Source organism: Anser cygnoides, chromosome 4 (genome assembly GCF_040182565.1).
Source record: "Anser cygnoides isolate HZ-2024a breed goose chromosome 4, Taihu_goose_T2T_genome, whole genome shotgun sequence".
In the NCBI taxonomy this organism is placed as follows: Eukaryota; Metazoa; Chordata; class Aves; order Anseriformes; family Anatidae; genus Anser; species Anser cygnoides.
In genome coordinates, this window is record NC_089876.1 from 45,573,638 (window position 1) to 45,597,127 (window position 23,490).

General features: G+C 43.3%; 1 protein-coding gene across 4 annotated transcripts in view; it reads right to left on the reverse strand.

Annotated features, from left to right (window-relative positions):
• The window catches only part of NR3C2 (nuclear receptor subfamily 3 group C member 2), a 203,827-nt gene that overhangs the window by 5,460 nt on the left and 174,877 nt on the right, over positions 1 to 23,490 (reverse strand). For 3 of the 4 annotated variants that reach the window (XM_048071804.2, XM_048071803.2, XM_066996051.1), the window contains 2 exons: positions 11,790 to 11,920; positions 7,466 to 7,623 (listed from right to left, as the gene is read on the reverse strand). In XM_048071804.2, the coding sequence (XP_047927761.1) occupies positions 7,466 to 7,623; positions 11,790 to 11,920 (289 nt within the window). The remainder of the gene's footprint in view (positions 1 to 7,465; positions 7,624 to 11,789; positions 11,921 to 23,490) is intronic. The other variant, XM_048071805.2, reaches the window with a different exon arrangement.

The following is a 23,490-nucleotide window of genomic DNA, read 5'->3' on the forward strand; positions in this document are numbered from 1 at the left end:
GTATGCAGAAAATAGGCCAAACACACAGAAAAACAAAGTGAAGGAAACTCTTGGTATACAGCCACTGTATCTCCTGCCTGTGTCCTCAAACACCAGCACCCAGGCAAACCAAGCCTCACATCCCACAGCCTTGACCATGACTTGAACACAAGCACTTCATTCACATCACTGAACCTAAGAGAGGGGCTGGGGTCATCGCTGTCCCACTGCCAACCAGCTGTGCTGTGCCGATGGCTCACCTTCTGTCAGTTTAAGCTAATTCCTGCACCACACCAATTTGTGAAGATTTTTTTGTGATGCCTCTGAATGCAGTGGGATGGGTATCACAGAAAAGCCTACTTAGAAACTATTAATTCTGCCCTTCATACCTAGCTTTTAGCTGTAGTAAATTAAGTATACATGAATGGCTGGGGGGGTATGTGGAATAAAGGCAAACTGAAAAATAATAACATCAAGAGAGCATAATCTGTTCTACACAATAAACAAGGTAGCTGTCCAGCGGGGAGCACAGAGGATATGATCACAGTTATCATAATCATAGCACATCATTGTCACCAGAGAGGGGAGGAAAGGTTAAATTACCCAGCAATGAGGACAAAAATCTATAACTCCCTATCATGTAATAATTTTTTTTGAGCCTCAAGAATAATATATTCTCTATCTAGTTAGTCCTCTAAAATTTTTGGTCCTCTATTTCCTTTCTTATGCAAAGTTATCAACTTTAACATATGTAATAACAATCAACCACAACAAAAGAAAACAGCAATAAGAACTCTGAGTTGAAGCATCTGTACCACGTGTAACAAGGACCACTGGACTCTGGTTAGAACAACTGCAGCTGTGTGGTTTGGGGGTCTAGCAGTAGGGGTGTTTTTTTTTTTTTAAAAAAAAAAGCCAACAACAACAAAAGGAATTGATATGAGAGAATCATATAAGTAAAAATAAATACTGCAAGAGAATCAGGGGCATATAATAATATAATACGGAAAGGTCAGCTAGAGAAGGCTGCAGAAGTAGTAACTGAAGGAAGGGAGTAGCACGGCTGAGAACCAAGCAGCAAGCAGTGCTCTTTTCTGCATGCGTGTTCGCATGTGCTTTTAAATATTGCCAGCAGTCTTGATATGAAGATGCACTGAAGGGATGAAAAATTCAGGTTCCATAGGCAACATCATTTTTGAAATTTCAGTAGCTACCTCTGCAGCATTCATCTGGTACTATATTGTAACAGTTAATGTGCTTTATAACAGGTAAATAAGTTAGCTAGTCTTTTGCTTTAAAACAGAAGCTCCCTCTTCTGTAAGGAACTGAAAAGTTTGCTTTCTTTTCCAAGATGTAAGCTCTGTCAGCGTGGTGACAGTGACTGATACACGAGAGGTTACAAGTGGTCTCTAAATTAGAAAGATACGCAAGCTGTCTGGCACCTCTACATTTGGCTTACGATTTTTCTAGCTCAAATATACTGCTGATTTTTCTTCTACAAAGCACTGTAAAATCCTGGTGTTCTGCGGGCTCCCGCCTGCCTTTTACCAAACCATTTTCACCCTCTGCTTCTGGCAGCTTGTGCAAGAAATGCTGACACCACATCTACGACAGCAGCCCGAACGGCACCACTACAATTCAGCGGTGTGAATGAGAGCACCGCTGTTTTCACAACTGTTGTGAGTGACCAGAAACTTGCCTAATTTCACAGTCTTTGATTATTCCAGTTAGCGAAGCACGTTTTTAAGAGTTACAGCCTTAGCAGAGAGCAGTCAGTGCAGTTAAGACCACAACTAGAGTAACTCCCATTTCTTCAGGACGCAACCAGGACATCGCTCTTACCGCTTTGGTGTGTGGCTGTTCAACTCTCTGCGGAGACAGCAAGAACGCGCGGCAAGCCTCCCTCCCTCCGCACGTGGGGCAGTCGGGGCAGCAGCTCTCGGGTGCCAGGCACCTCCAAGGACGGAGCCCCCACCACTGCTGCGCTAAGTGAGCTGGGCTGCAGGGGTGCGGACACGCGGCTGGGAATTGGTACGTCCCCATCCCTGTCACCCCGACTGCTCCAAGGCAGGACAGCTCGCTTCCAGGCACGTGGATCAGCTGCTGGCTACAGTCCTTCACCGCTTCACTCACTAACTGTTCCTCGTCCTGCCATCACTGCCCTACAGAGAGGGTGCTGCACTTCTACCAGATCTGCTGCAGCCTTGAAAAGGTTTTTCTGAGAGTTTTACTTAATCAAGTCTTTGCGTTTGTGTGCTGTATTAAATGCCTCTGAGAAACAGGAGTGTTAATCAAACTTCATTTTCTGTTACTAGGGTGGGGTTTCCATAAAATTAACTTTTTCCACCCATACTCTTTTTCGTAATTAGAAAAATGAATCTGTTAATGAAGTCCCTGAAGTTAATACAGTTACAGTGACCTTTGAGCACTTGCAGAATTTTTACAGCAAAAAGAATCGATTTGAGTTTGGCAATCTCACCATGCCCTCGTACTTCCAGAAGTGGTAAGAACGGTCTCATTTGCAAGGGTGCCCATTTCTGCGCTAAGTTTTCTGACTTCAGGATCTCTCCCAGTCTCTGAGCATGGTATGAAAGTCCACAGCACTTCCCTATCAGGAGCGTCTTTGCATTGAAGCCTACTGATACAGCAGTTAAGACAGCAGTAGGGTAACGACACAGTGCTGAGTAGTTTTTCCTGTTATTAGCTGCAGCTATTACTGACAAAACCCCAGCATTCTCCTACCAAAATGACACTCCAAAGACTTCCCAAAGAGGAAAACTTCCCACACAGTGCAGGGGGAAGGTGAGGCAAGTCCAAGGAAGCAAGCCTCTGCATCCAGCTATGCAGTGCGTTTGCCTCATGCCAGCAAAGAATAAAGGGAGGATAAAATGCACATGGATTAGGCACTAAAAGTATCTAACCAGAGCAGACCAGAATCCTGTTCTGCCTGGACAGCTGCATTTATCTCATTTAGGAACTGTACTCTTTTTTTTTTTCCTTTTTTTTTTTTTTTTTTCCCCCATAAACATCCACACAGAAACCACAGCACTTGCAGGTAGTCTAGCACTTGACAGCTGGACATGACATGGAGGAACCAGAGCTGAACTCAGGTTGCATAGCTGGAGGATGTGTGCAAACCCACAATATCATACACCACATGTCCCGAGCCCGTGGCCAGGGCAAATTGTGGGCCAAGTCTCCCTTGTTCTGTTGGGAACTGGGGGCTCTGCCCTCCAACCAACACCTAGTACCACAAAGGAGAAGAGACCCAACCACAAGAAGCAGAGCAAGACGACCCTGAGAGCAGCCCACTGTTTCCATTAAGGATCTGGGAACGAATCTGTCACTTAACAGACGCTTATTAGCTACAACACGCACACTCTTACATCGCTGCTGGTTTTGCAGTGGCCACACAAGGGACTGGAGATCAGCTCCTGCCTCTCAGTAAGCAGAGAAATGCCGATGCGCAGACTTTAGGAGCTGGAACTGAACAGCTCATCAGCAGCAGGGGACAGCTTTGGCAAGTCAGGAGCAAAAGTGCACCCAAAGGTGCCGGCAACAGCTGAGGGGCTCATCTGTGGCTCCGTATTTGCGGGATCGAGCACCTGCAGAGGCACATTTGCATCCACCACAGCGTGCCTTGCAAACCTGCCCCTTGAGGAGGTGCGCCCTTCTTCCCACTGTCAGCTTTCTCAGCGAGTGTAATCCTGGCTCTCTCAGCCTACGGAAAGATCCACCTCAGCTATAAAGTATTCCCTTCAGGAACCATAAAAAATTAATTATTCAGCAGCATGAGCCTTAAAGAATTTATTTTTGTTTGGCAGAAAATATCAACAAGCAAATGACAGTGCAGTGCTGCGCCTTGCCAAGACAAGGGGAAGGTTCACATTAGGGTTTAATGTCATGGCATCGAAACAAAAGCCCTCTTAACTCAAAGTCTGTTTAGTATCAGCCAGATTGAAACCAAACTCAGCTTTTGTTCTGCAAACCGCCTAACCATACACTAAACTCTCTATATGAAATGAGGCTTGCCATGCAAGATACAACCCTTCCTGCCAAAGCCAACAGGAGATGCTGAGGAGGATCCAAATGAAGTTTTTGATACCATGTGCAGTACATCTGTTTCTAATGTTCCTGCATGCCATTCGTCTGATCACATAATGCAGTTCACCTACGACCAAGCCCTGCACGCGTACCCCTCACTGAAATGTCCACAGCCCTCATGGGCACACAACTGAAACCTTTCTGTTCTGGGTAGAGACGGGCCGTCCCCACTACACAGCAGCTCTCAACACCTAACGTTGCTTCGTGGAATGATGAAAGTGGGCCAGCCATGTCAGAAGAAACACAAGCCCTACACAAAGGAAAGAGGTTGATGGTGCTATTGCCCACAGCACTCCCAGACCCTACCCACGCCATGTCCGTCCACGAAAGCATGGCTGAGCCATAGCACGATAGCAAGTAAATGGCAACAGCCTCACCTCCGTCATCTCGCGCTGAGGGAGGGGAAGGGCACACCGTGCGACCCGGCCAACGCTATCAGCTGGCACTGGCTGTGTCAGCAGCCACTGCTTGCACACAGCGCCACGCAGACACACGGTGATGCTGGGCACGCCGCAGCCTGCAGACATGCTCCTAGGGCTGAGCGTGGGCACACGCATGTGTGTGAGACCACGGTTGTCTCATCTGCTTGGGATGGATTTCCATCTCTTGCTACTTCAGTTTTGCTTTTGGCGCCTCGAGGCTCTATGGATCATTAGGTAAAGCTGCTGATCTTTTCCAATACTTCAGTGCCTACCTGGCCTTCTTGAAAATTTCTTTTTTCCTCACCTCAGCACTTTCTCACCTGCACATATGTTCGCTATGTGGATGAATGATTTAGAGCACAGAGCGATATAAAGCCATCTTTTTTTTTTCCCTTTTTTTTTTCTTTCTTCCTCATGTTATATAAGCCAAGAAGCCTGTAAGCCGATATTCCCATGTGATTCATTTCATGAAGCCCTCAGAAAGTCTATCTAAAAATAAGGTCGATAGAAGGAAGCGTGAAGGTGCAAAGAAGTAGTATTCCTTTATTGTCGGCTGCCTCGCTCAGGTAAAGTGAACTCCACAATGGCGAGATGCTGCCCTGCTCTGCTCTGCTGAAAAAGCTGGAGGCAGCGGGAGGACTGAATAAGCATGAACTGTGCACAAGTCCCTTCGGGCGTCTGCTGTAAATGCCAATGCTGTAGTTACAGCTGCATATAAACACGGGACTTCAGCTCCAGTTAGAATGCTCAGCACCAAATATATTCTGATTCTCTAAAATTATAATGGAGTAAGTTAAAAATACACAGGTGACGGCTGAAAAAGCATTCCTCCTATATGAAGGGACTGAGCAGAAAATTTGCATTTACATGGACAGAACGGAGAAATCCTGCACTACCTGGCAGTGGGGGGAGAGGAGCAATTCTCACTTCTCATTAATGTTATCACCTCTCTAAATGTATTCCGATGGATTTCAAACACCGAGAAGCGAAAAATCAGTTTTAGAGAGGAAAAATAAACAAGTGTCTTTGTTGAACATCTCAAATAACACCTCTGAAAGAAAGCACTGTTGTGTAGACAACTGGTCTTTTTAAAGGAGAATGCTGACAGTAGGACTTTCTTTACAAAGTCCTTTGTAATAGAGCGCTCTATTAAAACAAAAGTAACACAAAAATAGCTTAATTAAAGATTAAACAAAACACAAGAGCAATCTGAAGGAGCTTCTCCTCTGGCTAGTTCAGTTTCCAGTGGTTAATGCTGTGTTTTGGAAAATGTTTGTAGGACACTGTGGCATTCCCAGCCAGCGTGATTCTACCAGCCCGTCACCTTCACCACACAAACACATCCACCTAAAACCAAATCCTAGACACTACCTATTCTCAAGAGGGTTAGAAAACCACCTAAATGCAGGGGTTTGTTAACTGCCCTGAGGTTCAGATGTGAACATCTTGCAAATGATTTTATCACCCATCCCCTTTCTTTCCACTGAAACACTACAACTTCCTTTGCTGGCACAGAGCAAGTGAAACCCGATCTCCGAAGAATGAGCTGTTACTGCAGTACTAATAATACTCTCCCTGCCTCCCACCAAGATTTTCAATGTTTTAATGAACAACAGAACAATATTTGAAAAATAATTCCATATGTACATTCTGTAAACAGACCTCGGGCTCTTATACAGATTTGACCTGAAGTGCACTGTACTGTACTGTCTCTACAAAAATGAAATTTAAGTCGAGTACAAAGAAGTACATTTATATGCAGGCTCTGAAAGCAAGTGCTGTAGTTCCTTCACGCAGCAAATTTACTTTCCTGCCCACCCAGGATGGAGCAGACCAGTTTCTTCCTTTGCTGCCATTTACCAGTTGTTACTGGGAAGTCATCCCTGCGTGCTACCATGTTTCAGCCTCTGCTTGTTGGGACAACCCCTCTGTTGTACCCAGACCTGACTAAAGCTCCATCTCTGGCCCCAAGAGCCCCCCATCACTCGCTGCACCGTGGCACAGCTTCAGAGAGGATGTGCACTCACGTGGGGCACTGGAGACCCCTCAGGTTGGGGAGAACATCAGAGCTGGGCCACTGGCTTCCTCTGAAGGAGGGTGTGGGATGCTTCTCCACGCCTGGAGAAGCAACGTTCTGCACCTGCCACTTTATTGGCCAGAAACAGGTTGTTCCCAGCTCAACAGCTCAATGTTAGACACCTGCTCTGAAATCACGAGCTGGTCCCAAGCACCAGGCACCCACCACAACCCTTCCGAGTCGTTTTTTGCTGAAGCACTAATAGCCTTGTCATTTCGGGACTAAACTTTTAGTTTCCCATGTCATTAATTACATCTCACACCCGACGCATACAAAACAAACACCTCACACTGGAATGAGACAGGGCGGTAATAACAACCTAACAATACCGTGCATCTTATCCTTGAAAAGCTCAGTTAAAGCTTCAAATACACAAGATGGCTTCAAAGTCTAAAAATATCTTTTAAAGTCATCATTATTAGAATACCAGCTGTAAAAGATCAGCAAATTAATTCAACATTTATCAGCACACCAGGCATGTTAGATGCGTGACACACTAATCCAGCACCTTTCAGCGAGATGTGACTCAGGGATACTCTGCGTGGTGCACTCGCACCGTGTCTAACTTTGCGCCAGAGCTAACACCATTTCTCCTGTTGAATAGCCTCTGACCTTCAGTGAATCACTGGAGAACACACTACCATTCAACAGAGGAGCAGGCAGCAGGACCCAGCCCTTAATGACTTATATTTTCTTATTTTACTTGGCAATTGTCCTTCAATTTGTCTGCTAACAACTTCTCTCAGATGTTCCTTTAAAAATGTGTTGCGGTTTCTATTTTTTTTTTTCTCCCTGTGAGTTAGCACAATTAAAATCTACTGGTTTACCTTAATGGAGAGATTTTTGCTTAACTTGTCTGCACTCCCTGAGGAGTTATACTTACATCATGCATGGAGTCAAGGAGTTTAGTCAGTTGGTAGAATCTCTGCCAGCTTTGCCCAGAGTTACTTGGACATTTAGTTACCATCTTCTTTAGTTCTTTAATGTAATTTGCCCTCATTTCTTCAAATGCAGCTTGGCTTTTGAGACCATCCTTGGGAACTGTCATTAAAAAGACAGTCTTATATTAATATTAACTGTATTGCTTATTCTTTTGATGTGCATACTTAAAAAGTTACACTAGTTAATGTATGAAAGAATTAAACCTTGAAGTAACGTCCATAATTTTACAGACATTGGTACGGAATCAACAACATCATGCAGATTTTCAAGTGATTCAGGCATCCTCTACAGAGCTGTGATTGCAGACTGCTTAGCTGAGGCACAGGACAGCATCTTAGAAATATGACACATGCTATCCTCATGCTGAACCTGTTTTTAATACAACCCAACCACACACACATACAACAACATAAAAAACCCAGATGGATCAAGAATACTTTTTTAGAATTTGAAGATGTGATTTATCATTCTTGAATGATTTCCCACACTTAGGGGAGGAGGGGAAGAATTACAGCCGTTACGTGTGGAAATGCTAGAACAAGTGACATCAAGTACCATCTAAAATTTCTTTGAGTGTTAGTAAGCGTCTGCATAACACCTAGAACAAACAGAGTCATTATTCTGCGTGAAACAGAAGACTATTTTCCAAACAGGCATCCTGACCCAGGGATTTACCAGACACACATTTGCAGCCTTTAACACAAGCATTTCTGGTGTCCTGTCAAAGTGTGCATCTGCAAAATGAATCATTTCACAAATGGGCTAAAACTAGAGTTTTGATACTTTCTACTACAGCTGATTTCAGCAATGCTAATTACAAAAGCAAATACATGGTTTCTTTACAGACTGCAAATACTCTTGCACTCTAGGGGGTTCTGCAAAAAAAGATGAATAGCTTATAGGATCAGGGCTCTAGGAAACTCCTCAAGAGGTTATTAATAACATTACACAAAATGTTCTGATGTTTTAATACCTGTATTGGTTGAGTATTGCTTAACCATCAAATATTTTTATACTCTATGTCTCTTAATTCTAGTCCAAGGAAGGAAAATTAAATAAAATACTACACTGGACAGGAGTGAGCTTATTTTCTAAGTGAACTGGAAAGCTATGTCAGAGTAAACTGAATGGGAACTTACTTATTAAAAAAGGAGAGGAAAAAGGGGTGATCTTCCAATTTAGCTTACTCTGACTTAACATCTTGGCAGAAATTGTCTTGATCGTCCATTCCCTTCTCTTTGAAATCCTGTAGACTGCCTTCTATCTCACTGTAATCACATAATAAGCATGTAACAACTACCCAAATTGCTCAAGTGGAGAGGCTTTAAGAAAAAGCACCAGTTGTCTTCTGTCACCAGTATCTACCAGAGCAATTTAGCAATGGGAAACAAGGAGGAGCTCTACCACCATGTGAGCAGCAAGGACTTGCGACCACCAAGTGCTCTACAGGGGCACAAGGAGGAATCTTTAGAAAAAGCCTAGGAGGTAACAGCTCCAACCTGCCCACCACTTGGTAAACACTGCCTTTGCTCTTTTCTGTTTAGATTTTAAATTCGAGATGCCAAATATCTCAGTCGCTCGGCTGACAGAAAAAAGAAACTGTCTGAAGCAGATGTGCCAATTCAGTTAAATCCAAATGAATATAGAGACATCAATCAAAATGAGTAAAGCCCTTGGAGCATACCGTGGCCCTTACACAAAATGCATGGGCTTTACAGTTCCTTTAACACAATTCTGTATTCCTAAATGCTGCTTAAGACTGCTACAGCCACTCTTTGTCTACTACTACGCATCTTAACTGCTCTGTCTGAAAATTATTATACCGTCACCCCAGCCAGATTATTAAGACAGAAAGAAAGACCACAAATAAAGAGAACTCAAGCAAAACATGAAATTCTGGAGGTTTGCCCAGTGTTTCTGATTTTACTTATTAAATGCAGCAATGCTTTTGGCAAGTTCCCAAAATCTATGGTCTGTGGAAAGCAAGAAAACAATTGAGTTGTAATGTGTGGTTTCTTCCACATGTAAATGGAGTGAAACTTCCTTGATGTGGTCATCATGAAAGTTTCAAAATAACTTGTACTCTGCTCATCACATGGTTCAATAAAAAATGAAAACGAACCTGGTGTTTTCTGTCATAATGTTATATCAAGGTGCAATCGTTAGAAACTAGGTTTGCTGCTCTTCACATGGCACTTTCTGGGTTTTATCACTGCCTTAATTTCTTTTGTTCTCCCCTCCTTCTCTCCCTCAACATAAATATCCCGATTCTCCCCAAACAAATTATTTTTAGTAGGTCTTCTAGTGACCATCGTGTGTGTTTCAAAGGGAACCAGCTAAACAAAGTTAATTGGCAAGGCTGATCTTGCCTAGCAGATTTCACAGAATAACTAAAGTCATTACTTAACACTCTCAAGAGGGCAGAATAATAAATACCTATCTTAAAGAAAGGATGCCACATTTTTAGAATGCCTTTAGGCTCTCTTTCTAAATATTCCCCCCTTTAGGGCTGGTTAACAAGTAGCAGGGCCACATCGCCAATCCAGACGTGCTCTCAAGAACGTTTTGGGAGCTAAATCCCCCAAGCACATCAAGTTAAGCACTGATGAATGCTTCCTGAAAGACCGTCAGGTCCCAGAAGCTCCGTGTCAGCAGGGGGACATGGGGTCAGCCCTGCAGTGCCATCTCTCCCCTGCAGTCACTGCCCCACTCTGGGGAGCAGGAGTGGCTTCAGTGGGAGGGAGGGAGACAGACAGCCGAGCCGAGAAACTTACAGCCCCAGGAGGTTTCCGTTAGTGGATCCAAATCCCTTCCAGCCGGGACGGGAACTGTAGCTTCACGTCCTCCTTCAAAGGCAAGCACTTTAACCGCAGCGCTACTGGCAGGGTGGGACGGGCGAGGTCTGACGGAGAGGAGAAAGTGCCCGTCCTACCGCCTCGCCTGGAGGGGCTGCCACTCGTCCGGGCTGGATGCCACAGACCCCTTCACAGGCACCTAACTCCGCCTGCAGCCAATGTGCCCATGCCACTGCTGGGGCTTCAGGACACTCCTGGGTATCTGCATCAGCTGCTGCATCAACCCACTCTCAAGTCCTTTAGTGGTTTTGGCAACGAGAGCCTTCCAGCAGCGCGCCCTCCAGCGTCACTGACATCTGCCGCCTGAGATTTGTTTCTTCTGTCAGCTTGCTGGGGCGGACAGTGGGGTGACAACACGGTGGGAGAAGACAACAGGATCTCAGAGAGTGTGCTGGCCTCTGCTGACCGACAACTGGGAGCTGCTCCGTGCAGCCACAGCCCGGGCATCCCCTGGCCCTGCTGACGGCACCCTTGGGCTTGCTTCTCGCTGCTGATAGCTTGCAAGTGAAAGCAAGCGTAAGGGCAGCAACCCCTTTGATCTCCTGCTCTTCCCATCCCTGCTCAGGGCCACATCCAGCCTCACTCCCCCAGGGGAATGCTTGCCCGGTGAGCTCACTGAGGTGACATCACGAACGCCCCTCAGTCAGACTGATAGGTTGTCTCGTGGTGATGGCACTGAGTGAATCCCACAAAAAAAGGAACGTGATCATACGGACAGAAAATTTGTTTACACTAACTGGCTTTTTCATTGAGACTGATGGAAAAGTAGCATACAAACTGCCTGTGTATTTCTACAATTGTACTGGGACTGGGATTTTTTCAATATTTTTAGCATGAGAAGATCAAATGATCTGCTAATTGCTACACAGTGCTGTAATGAACACCGAGATGTAATTTCCTATCTTAAAAAACCTCAAAGCATGACACTCGAGAGAAAAATAAAGCGTGCACTGTCATTTATTAAACTTTCAGAGCACTGCAGAAGGGCTTACCACTCTCAATTCGGTACATCTTTTGATCTTGAAGGTGCTGTTAAGTCACCCAAACCAGTGGCTTTGAGTGTCGAGTCAGGGCTTATCCTGAATCCCCAGAGTGCAGGACAAGGCAGCAGTTGCATTTTCTTGGTATACCTGGCTGAATCGAGCCATTGCCATATAGAGAAGGGGGCCAAAGCCTTTTGTCCTGCCACTCCTGCCCTTCCAATCCACATGAGACATTCAAAGTACAAAGACCCTTCCCGTGCTAATGGATAGAGAGATCTGCTGGTAAATCTATGACATATACACAGGTTGTTCCCGCAGCCCTGCTGGAAACAATCTGGCTCTTTAGTTACACCATTTAAAACCACTGCACCTCTTTGTGAGTTGGAAAATTTTCAAGTATTCCCATGTAACTACGAATCTAACTTACCTGTGCTCAGCAGCAGCAAAACTTTCATTATGGTGTACTCCTCAAAGCTGAGCTGCAAGCGAACAAACTGCAGACTGATTTGGTGCATCCCCTGGCACAGCTCAAACATAGCAGACTGGCGCATCCGCTCCCTGCAGAGAGAAAAAAGATAAAATCCAGAGGATAAACACGTGAGGACAAAAAGGGTACGCGGCAGCCCGAGCATTAGGAAAGAGAGACGTGACCTGGAAACCAAGCACTGGTCACGGAGGTCAGCAAGACGAACTGCAGCCACAAAGTTCAGGTCAGGTCAGGTAAGGGAGCTGGGGACACAGCTGGAGTCACGCCAGCCCCGGGGAGCCGCCTGCTCCCGCACTGGCAGAAAACGCCACCGCACGTGGCTATGGTGTGCTGGAACTGCCAGCCTTTGCTCAGCTCTGCTCTGGCACATGGAGATGAGCCTGCTAGCGGGGTCAGAGCCAGTGCAACACGGGATCCTGCGCTCGTTTTTGATGAAACACCTCAGATCTGTCCACATATGGGTGGAAATGGGTGTTGGAAGTGTCTGGTGGGGAGATGAACTGGGGGACAAGAGTGGTGGAGGAGGGCTGACAGCCTCGGCCACAGCCACCAAGGATGCAGAAAGCTGCGCTGAGAACCCATGGTAAAGGGCTCCACTGGCTGATGCACGCCTGGTCCGCCAGCCAGCAGAGCTTGGCGATCCAGGTCGCCACCGTGCCAGCAGACAGCGCGACTCTCATCTGCCTGAACGACACAGTCCTGCAAAGATACAGCGGGTGGGTCTGGAAAATGGGGAAGCGTTTTAGCAAAAGCGAAGCACAACACATGACTTTGCATTACTGCCTTCATATCCACTGAGGAGGCTGAAGTCAAAAGCTATTGGGACGATCAGTGCATCAGCCAGCAGCACTCTCACAATCCTTCCCGAGAAACCTCTGTTCAAAATCTCTGATTACTATTTTGCCTGAAAATACATGAGGTCTAGCTGCAAGGACAAACATGCAGGAACAAGGAGAAATGATTTTCCAGCCACTGAAGTTTTTGTTAATGCACTACGCTGAACCGCCTTGAGGGAATTATTAGACAAATTATTGCAATAGTCTCGTATTCAAACACTGAAATGCAATAAAAATTGTGTATGATTTTTCCAAAATAATCATCTGAGTATGAATGAAGGAGTATATAATAAGATGATCTTGGCCATTAGTACAGGTTTCTACATGTCACATCATAAAATAATGAGGGTGCATGACTTGTATTCAGTTTACTTTTTTTTTTTCTTTCAATATACTTTGATACGTTTAGCTTCAGCTCTTAACTCTTCTCACGGGCAGCTCCAGCCCAACCTATCCAGCACAAATTTCAGGCAGAATTTGTTACTTTTAAATATGCTATCCCAAACCACAAGAGTTAAAGCAAAGAGTCACTGAGAATTGCCAGTCTCAGTCTGAAAGCAAGATATACATGTGGGTATTTAGATGAGGTGCTATAATTGCTCAGTGACCACTACTTTTTTTATTATTTTAATTGCTCAACAACAATTGTCTGTATTTCTGCAAACATTTTTTTCACATAATTGAGGAACTGGATGAAGTTCAGCTAATTATTTTAACCAAGCAACTGGCTTTTCAAATACACAAATTGGCTGGTGAAAGAGAAGAATCATACTGTGTGCAAACAAAGACTTACGTAATCTTCCTGGTGTTTTATTTCACTACTGCCAGAGCAGATTTTATTTTCCTCCTCAATACTAATAAAACGGACTCCCCATTGTTATATGGGCTCTACACTTTTCCCCCGCTCCACCCTTGTCTTGGGACTAAGAACTTCCAGCTTTTTTTTTTTTTAATAGTAGTAGTAAATGCCATGTTTATTTATTTTTATTGTGCATCATGGACTGCAGGGAAGAAAACAAATGGAAGAAAATAGCCTTTGAATGTTGACTGAAATACCACTTGGCCCTCAGTTTCAGAAGAGCAGCATCCGCTGCTGTTTCCACTGAGGCACAAGGAGAAAAGCCCCCGCTGCTGCTGCAGAGGACTTGCAGATGCCACTCGCACTCTTAATGCTGTTAACACGCAGTGAGACCCTGAAAGACCCCAGGGAGTGATCTCCTTGCTTCTGCTCCCCTCCCTCTGCTCAGAACAACCAAATCCAGCTCTGGGACACCGATACGCGTGGCTCCTAACTGACCTCTCCTGCGAGGCTCCAAAGGATGCACAGTGAGGCTGAAAGGCAAATGCCATAGGGACATTTGTATTTTATAAATATGGATGAATTTACACCTCAGAAGCCTAAGGACTAGCAGGATTCAAGACAACAACCACCGTTAATTTCCCGGGCACAGAAGACAGCTTCTCCGGCCTCAGAACGCGAAGCAGCTCCCACCACCTCTGCCTCCGTTTGACCTCCACGGACACGGGAAGCACCAGAGCTTTCAGCTGATACCACAAGCCACACAGCAAATAAAATGAAACATTTTGAGGTTTTGTCTCAGGTTTCTCATGCTTTCACTAAACAGTGAGGCAAAACACTCTCTGTGACAGCTAACCTAGAAGTCTCCTGACTCAAACCTTTTTTTTTTTTTTTTTTTTTTTACCTTGCACTGCACATTTTGTGACATTTTACATCTGATCGCTGATGTTTTTCTTTGTATTTGTTTTGCTTTTATGGGCGATGAGTGCTTAAACAGAAGAATTCTGGTAAAAGTCAGTTTTTATGTGTTCGCGTGCTTTTTTGTTTGCCTTTTAAATGTTTAGTCCTTTATCTACTTGCAAATATTGATCTCTCTAGTCTACCCTCAAGGAAGACCTGATGGTATTTTTTGTAGAGAGATAAAATTATGCACAGAACTAGTTACTAAGCAGTTTATTTAGCATACATCAAAGCTGTAAAATTTCAAGTCAGTTTCCTTCCTGAAAATCAATTTAGTTGATTTATTACTTATTTACAAGTTATTACTAACTACAAATTATGTCGGTTTATGACTGTTTAACGTCAGATAAGCATTTTGTGGGATTTTACAGTATTTAACTTTGCATTAGATTTTAATCCACACAACGTAAAACAAGAGGGTGTAGAGCTTTTGGAAAATGTGGATGCTAACATCAGATAACCCAATACCATGAGGCTAACAACAACATACAGCCCAGAAACAGCTCATATATTAAGAGAGATGAAGCACACAGAAATCAGGGCACATTGACATAATATGAGCAAAGTTATTTCTTCCTTACTGAAGGCCTTATCTAAGAATAAATACCACCAAGTCACTGCAAATGCCCTTACAGCCGTGGGGAGAACATGAAGCAGAATCCTATATTGCCCTATTTCTAAAATCATACATATTTATTTAGTTAAGGGAAAAAACAAAACAAAACACAGATTTACCTCTGACACAGCATATTTACTCACAGAAAATGGAGCATGTGAACACCTGGAATACAGGGGCATGTATCTTTATGGGGACATTCAAGAAGGTAAGTACATTTAAGTAATAAAAGGCGTGGAGCCAAAGCTCTGAATCCGCTGTGTGGATACTCATTCAGAAGTGGTGTCATTAGCTCAGTTTAGCTTAATCCTCCTTCATAATAATATGATTTAAACTTTACACCTTAGGTTAATCCATCTTAAGTTCCCCGAGTGTCTCCTTACAGGCTTAATGTAATGCCTGGATTGCATCCTGCCTGACCTCTCCCGTGGCCTCAGCACTGGGGGCAGCGAGAGCGGCCACACACAACCGCAGCAACTCCCCTCATCTACCGCTTTGCCCTACCTCATGCTGCTTGTGCAGAGCCTCCTTGGTCACGAATACCCTGTATTAACCGGTCACAAAATGGCTCACCACGTCCCTGCTGGAATGGGAAGGCAGCTTCTTTTCCTTCCTTTCCACTGGAGGAAGATGAGGAAGGTGCCTCAGCGGGAGAAACCCTCCATGGCCAACGCCTCGGCAGGAAGAGGGAGGTTGTTGCTGTTGTTGGGTTTCTCCCAATGAACTGCAGCAAATGCTCCTAAGTAGAAAGTCCCAGGTACTTTCCCCATGCCATTTTGATTTCTGTTAAAGAGTTTGTCTTCTCCCTACCCACTTCATCTGCGATCTCTTCCTAACCACATGCCATCTGTACATCCCCTCTTCTCCCAGATCAGCTGCTCTCCATCCCATCATGACTCGAGATCTCCTATCTTCCTCCTGCAGGCAAGCTGTGCAGGAACCAACTTCCATGGTACTAGCCCAAAACCTAAGCCCAGTTCATCTCCATCTACCCACAGAGAGCTGAACACATGAATGAGAACACGGCAAATGAACCCAGCAGCTGCTTCTGAGCCCTGCTCCATGCAAACAGCTGTGCTTTTGCACAGGGGCAAGTGAATGGGTGAGCAGCTGACACAAATGGGACCGATGCCCCAGACTGCCTCAGGATGAGCCACCCGACTACAATGGAGACACTGGCCTTGAGCAGTCATGCTGGGAAGGAGGAGAAAATGATTTAAGGCATCCTAAATACCAAACCAGCCATATTATTAATGTCTTTATTAATGTCTTTATGCGACCTTCACCGAAACCCAAAAACCACACCAAGACCTGTGAAACTACAGGCACGCTGTACAGCTAGAACTTGTTATGAATAAATAACTTATAATTTATGAAGTCATCATAAAGATGAGTATTGTAAATCTCATTGAAGAGGGAAACTAACTCTACTGACTGTAACCAAATAGAAGAACCCCCACATCAAGGAATACTCACCAAAAAGGCAAAACTCAGCCCCAAACCACACAAAATCATGTTTTATTTACTTTCTCACAGACTCTATTCAAAACCACTGCACATCTTCCCAGTCAGGGAAGCAAAGAAAGCTGTGGAGGGTATTTTGAAGATTCATCAGTACTCAAGTGGCATGCTGATAATGCTGAGAAAAACTGGGCAAAGACATCCCCCTTTCACAGCACCTCAAAGGAACAAACATGCAGGCTGAGCTAGTCCCTTGGCCTCTGCTGCTCACAAAAGACTTACGAAAAGACCTAGTAACACTTGTAGCAAAAGCCTGATGTCAAAGATCACTTTGTGCTTCCTGATTTTACATTTTTTCCCTGTAGGAACTGTTTCCAATTTTATAATCAAGAGCCTTTCCTTTGCTAGACTAAAATGTACTCATTGGAAACTTGTCCATCATCTAAAATAGTTTCAGGAAAATCCAGACAGCACATTATACTGTAACAAAAGCAAGCAAACAAACAAGCAAAAGAAACCCAAGAAGAAAACCTGCCAAAGGCCTGAAGGTCAAAACAAGTTTGGAAACATCAGAAAGCAAGGTATGCTTTCCACCATGCCAGACAGGGTCAGTTTGAACTTGGCAGAGAGAGGAGTGAAACATCATCAGACACCCTCCTGGCGAGGCAGGCAAACTGCAGATAAATGGGAAAAAGACCAGGGACATAGTCTCACAGAGAGTCCCTTGTTCAGCTGCTCGAGCCACCTAATTAGAAAAGCCCTTGGACTGAATTATCTTACCTGCTTTTGGAGGGGTTCCCTTGTTTGGAAAATGTTTTGAGATTCTTGGGGTAAGAAAGGCAGAAACATATTATTATAACAGCAACTTATTCTTTCTTGATGGACTATTTTACTTCAACAACTCCATCATGAGAATCAGTAGAAACAAAATGACACTACCTAGCACAAAATGAACCTATTCTTCCATGCAAAGGGTCAATCACTGCACTGCCTTGTGTACAGTGACACTGGCAAACACGCTGTGCATCATTCTGCTCAGTGGACTATGCCCAGACACCTGTTTCCCGTCTTGAAGCCATTATAAATGCAACCAAAGTCAGCAGTGCTGGAGCAGCATCATTAAGTTATTGCACTGATCAAAATCCAAGCCAAAATACATGCAGAATTCAGACAAAATTCAATCATGACTTTTCATTCAGCACTTATTTCTTATTCAGCACTTTCTAGCCTTTGCTCACTCTGCAAGCCACAGCAGAAAGAGATGAAAACATTCCCTTCAACATCCTGCCTTCAACCCTTAGAGCTTTAGAGCCATCAGGAAGGAAAAGATGTGTTACCTTGCATTAACAACAAAAGCAGGCAACCAATCCTCTTAAAATTAATGTTTTGTCATCAGTTTCAACTGCACAGAAATTTGGGTTGTGCCCATTTTTCTGTTAACTTGCCAGTGAGCCAACAAAAATAAAACACCCCAACTTAGGTACTGTCAGTGGCCTCCCCCTCTGACCAAGAAGGCAGCCGATGCTCTCCCCTGGCTGTAAGAGTTCAGCTCTTACCCTGCAGTCGGCTAAACTGGCCATGGATAAATGTAAGCTGCAAGACCTGCCACCAAATGTCATCTCAGCCCCTCCCTCTGCCATGCCCTACCTGAGGAGGAGCCATGCTGAACGCTGGTGGACAAAGAAGGTCACTTCACATGAAGACAGCTCTACAGACATAGCCGGCCAGGAATACAAACTTGCCAGTTTTTACACTGAACTTAAAGGAGCCAATTCTGAAAATCAAAGTTTTCTGCTGAGAAACTCCTCCTGGTGCTCCTGGAGAATATAACCCCAGGTAACCGCTACAAAGGAGTCAGAGCTGCTTTAAAGGTTTAGCTAAGTGTTCCCCTGCTCTATGCCTATCAGCCAAGGAGCTGGCAACGGCTTAGTGGGTAATTATTGCAAAGGAAGAGCTTCAGCTCCAATCAATAACAGAAAACTTGTGTTAAAATCAAACTTAATAATCACCCAGTTATGTAACCCTACAATTCCAAACACATTAACAGCAAAAAAAGCCTCAAGTATCATCTGCAATTAACAGTTAATTATGCAGTTAATAGAACGCTGATACCAAATACTCTCTTTTGGTTTGCATTTGCCTTCTGAAAGAGACAAATCACAGTTTAAATGAGAAAATACATAATTATGCCTTTACCAAAATGCTTTTTCAAAACCACATTCAATAATAAGCGATGATAACACACACATGACAATAAATACTTTTAAAGTTCATCAGAGAAAGTTATCGTTAGCTAGAAATGGTACCCACTGGTATCGTTTCATACATCCATTATGCAAGGGCTCATTGTCACTTGCAGTGGTTCGTCAGCATAAATACTGTTCTATTCCACATGCAGCAGCAGTTCTCTTCTTGTACTGACAATGCCTGAGAAATCAAGACTTTGTTCAAGCTGTCACGCAAAGCCTGGTGTTTTCTTAGAAGTCAGCCAAAGCATGCCTTCCTCTCATACCAGTTTGCAGAAACTACTTTCTAATTTGCCTTTTCATCTGGAAGATAAATATTTAACTCTACCAGGGAAGTGATGAGGGGAAGCACTATGAATACGAAAGGCATTTAGAGATGCCACCAAGCAACTCACCAACCTGCAGAAAGATTGAAGCGGCATCACGTTCAGAGACTTGAAAGGGACAAACCTCTTCTCTATCCTAACCCTTCGTGCCAAGGACCTTAAGGGAACTGAAAAGACACCCTCCCAAAAGCCCTGTGGATGTCCTGAAGTCATGCTGAGACAAGACAGAGAGCGAGCATAATTATGCCAAGTTACATGTAAAATCACTGGGCAAGTCTTCGTGCTAAAGTCATAAAAACGAATAACCAAACTCTTTCAAACACATCACAAGCTGGAAACCTGCCAGGGCATCCACAGGGCCAACAGATGATCAGATGAAAAAGAAGTGTTTGAGAAAGATCAGGCCATAGCAGAAAAGTTAAATAAGACCTTTGCATCAGTGTTCTCCGTACAGGAGTCCAGGAAGGCTCTGCCCCAGTCTCCCTTTTCAGCAAGGGAGTGTGAGAACTAGTTTCAGATCGAAGCACAAGCGGAACAAGGCTTAGAAAAAAACACAGTAAAATGAGTAGTAATAAATCACCAAGACAAGATGGCATCCATCCACAAGCTGTAAAGTAACTTAAATATGGAATTGCTGAACTACTAACTGCGATGCACAGCTTATTGCGTAAATTGCCCTTATAAAAGGCATACAAGGTGACAAATGTGACTGATGTCTTAAAATGGACCTTGGAGTGGAGAGGGAGCACTCAAGAGACCCCAGGTTAGGAAGTGTCATTCCTGCATCCAGCAAAATGACCGAAGGAGGGGCACTAGTAGGTAAATAAAAACACTGTAATGGCGCAAAGTCAGTGCAGCTTTGGCGAAGGGAGGTCACGTCTCATTAATCTCTGCCAACAGCACAAGGATGCTTCGGTTGATGCAGGCAACACCTGCTTGACGGGAATGCTTCGCACACGCCAGGTCTAGCTGCATCCCACGTCCGTATGGGGTGAGACCTAAGCAAACACCAGCCCTCTGCTCCTCCTCTCCTCTGCCCTGGTTTCCACACAAAGGAAACTGCGGCACGCAGCTTGGGCACGGGCTGCAGTGCTGTCTGTCGGTGTGCCGGCACCGGTAACGACGGGTCTCGGTCCTCGGGCACACTGCGCTCTGCAGCAGGAGGTGAGTGGGGATGCAGTCACGGCAGAGGTGGATTTTAAAGCTGTTAAAAAGATATCCTGAAGGCTCTTAAAAAGAGCTTAGAGATAAGGGGGAGGGCTCTTCATGGATTATTAGCAGCTTAAAAATAGGAGGCAAAGGGTAATAATAAAAGGACATTTCTCACAGGTGATGGAGGCTATCAGGCAAGTCTCACAGAGCTCTGCACTGGGGCTCTGCTGAGAACTGTACTCATACATCTGAAAAAAATCAGACCTGTGGAAGTGGCAGAGTTTGCTGATGACTCCAGACAATGCATTTGGGAGCTGCCTGTGATGAAGTGCAGAAAAATCTTGCAAAACTGTGGCTGGCTGACAAAATGGAAGGTGAAAATCACTAATTGCAAGACAATGCAGACAGTATAATCATCTCTCACTATACATAAAGAATAATTGACTCTAAATTAACAAACATCACACAATAAGGAGACCCAGGTATAATTTGGAACAGGTTTTTTGAGTTTCTGTTCTTTGAAAATGCTTGCTCTGTGTTTATTAGTGGTCAAAAAAAAAAAAAGAAGAATAAAGAAAAGAAACAGCAAAGGGTGAGAGAAGAAGAATCAAGAGCAAGACAGAAATCAAAATCTCACCACTGCATAAATCCACTGCATTCTGAACACAGCGTGTTATTCTGGTCTGTTCCCAAAATTCATACAGCATAAGTACTGAGGAAGAAGATGAGGATGGCCAGGGGTAGCAAACAACTGACACACAAGGGGAGATTAAATTGACCAGCTGATTCTTCAGCTCATAGAAGAACTAACAGGACTTGACAGAGATCTATAAACGATAAATAGCATACACAGGATGAAAAGGAATATATCCACTATTTCTACAAAAAGAAGAATGAAGTGGTACTCCGTTAAATTATCAGGTATCTGCTTTAGAAACATCTCCAACAAACAAATATGCATAATTAAATTGCAGAAGTGATTGCCACAAAACGTTTTAGATGTCAGGATTATAAATGTATTCAAAAAGGTATGAGGCAAATTCACAGAACAAAGATACAGAAGGCTTATTAAGCACAACTGTCCAAATGCAATCTCCCATTCAGAAAGTACCTAAATCGCTGACTGCTGGAACAGGCAAATGAAGAATTATCATTTTATCCTTGTCCTGATCTCGCATTTTCTTTGCAACTGTTTTAGAGATTGAGAAACTGGGCTAGAAGGACCTTTCATCTGACAATTTTTTAATTGTTAGAGATCTCCTTAAAACAACCTTATCTCCTGTTTTCCTTTACAGTTTCATGGCTTTAACTAAAATCAGAAGCTTCTCATCCACTGATGTCTAAGCACTCTAAAAATTTAAGAATTGATTAGATAATGGCATTAAGGGCAAAGCTTTTACAAAGTTATACAATGAGGCTGCATTTACTGCTCTACCCAACCATTGACCTGTTTACAAATAAAAAGCAGAGTGAGACTAAAAAACTAGCTGAGGCAAAGTGAGACTTTTGAAAAAACAAGCTGAAGCAGGTTACATCTATCAGTAACAGGTATGACAGTAGTTTTTCAAATTTCTGTCTGTCTGCAACATTTTAGGATGTATACAGAACCAAATCCTCCAATATACACCTCTGGGTGGAAACTGAGCTGAACTTTACAAGAAAGTAAATGAAACTGACAACGTATATATAAAAATTACTGATAAAGATATCCACATCTCACTGCACTGACAGTTTAGAATGTATAAATGCAGGACTCCTCTTCAAAATAATATGTAAAAGCAAAAAACAGAGTATCAAGGAATGCTTGCTGACCTTTCAACAAGATCAACAATCACACACACACTTTATTAGCAAAGAACGAACATTGACAACTCATACCAACAATCACTGCAGCAATACTAATTAAAAATGAGGGACTTGGAGACTGCTAGATTGAAAAAATGACAAAAATCTACCTAAATTTAGACAGGTTAACAGATTGCAAAAGAGACCCAAATCAGTACCATTAGGGTTAACAGGCATCATCCTGCAAAATGGGAATGGGAAAAAGTCACCTTGTACACAATAAACGTTACTTACTGGCTTTGTCAACTCGCACAGAAGATCTAAAGAGTCATCCTCCTGGAGGTACATAAGGTTAAAAAACTCTGTTGTTCTTAAACATTCGTCTTTTTTTATTATATTGATTTTTCCTGGTGTTACTATAGAAATCAGAATACTTGAAAGACTCATGGGCTTTGGCACGGAAAGGTCACACAGAGGCAGCTGTCTCCTTGCACTTCATTACGCAACACAATACCCTAATGGTCTCAGCTTCCACAAGTATATTATGAGAGAATACTGAGAATGTAATGAAAATGCAATGAACATGCTCTTTACTAATAAATTATGCATAATTAATAAATGCAGATTTTAAATAAAATCTTATCTATTCAGCCATGCAACATCTTCACTCTTACTTTAATTTTATGATTTCCTTCAACATCACAAAATCCTCTGCCCATCCACATCCCAAGACAATGTCAGAACTGAATCTTCACAGACATCCCCACATCCTGAAGCTGTTTTTCTACCTCTCTCTACCTCATTTGCTATACATCAATGTTCTCATTTGAAAAATATATTCTCTATTTTTCCTCTATTGCTAGTATCAACCTCTCTCTGCTTCTAAATTTTTAAACTTCACAGTTGGAGGAATTACCAAAGGCATAGCAGGAAAGATCCTTGAAAAAATACATTTTTATAGACAGTTAAATTTTGTGCTTTAAAGGAAGGATTTATATTATTTTGTAATAACCTCTGTTAGTTTGTTAAACCGCATTACATACATAGGGCTGGGTTACATACATTAGGTTATTTAAAAATATCTGAAGGAGATGTTTTAATTTTACAATGAAAATGCCTTTGATACCACACTACAACCTAGAAAAGTAGCCAGTAGCACTACAATTGCCCAAAATGGCAATAATAAAAGGAACGACAGCCACTTCTTACCCCATAATCCATAACCTTAAGTTTTTCTTTATCAGTTAAAACCACCATCCAATATGTAAATCGGTATATTCTCCTCTTCACGTTTTGTCTGTAACATTCAATAAACTGCTGCCTCTGCTGAAAACTTTTTACTGTAAGGGATTGAACTGCATATGACACAATACAGTAATTTCAGAGATGAGGCTTGGGGGAAAGACACTGCTGATCTAAATGTTCATGAAAACTCTCCTCAGTTTTTAGACTTGGTTTTT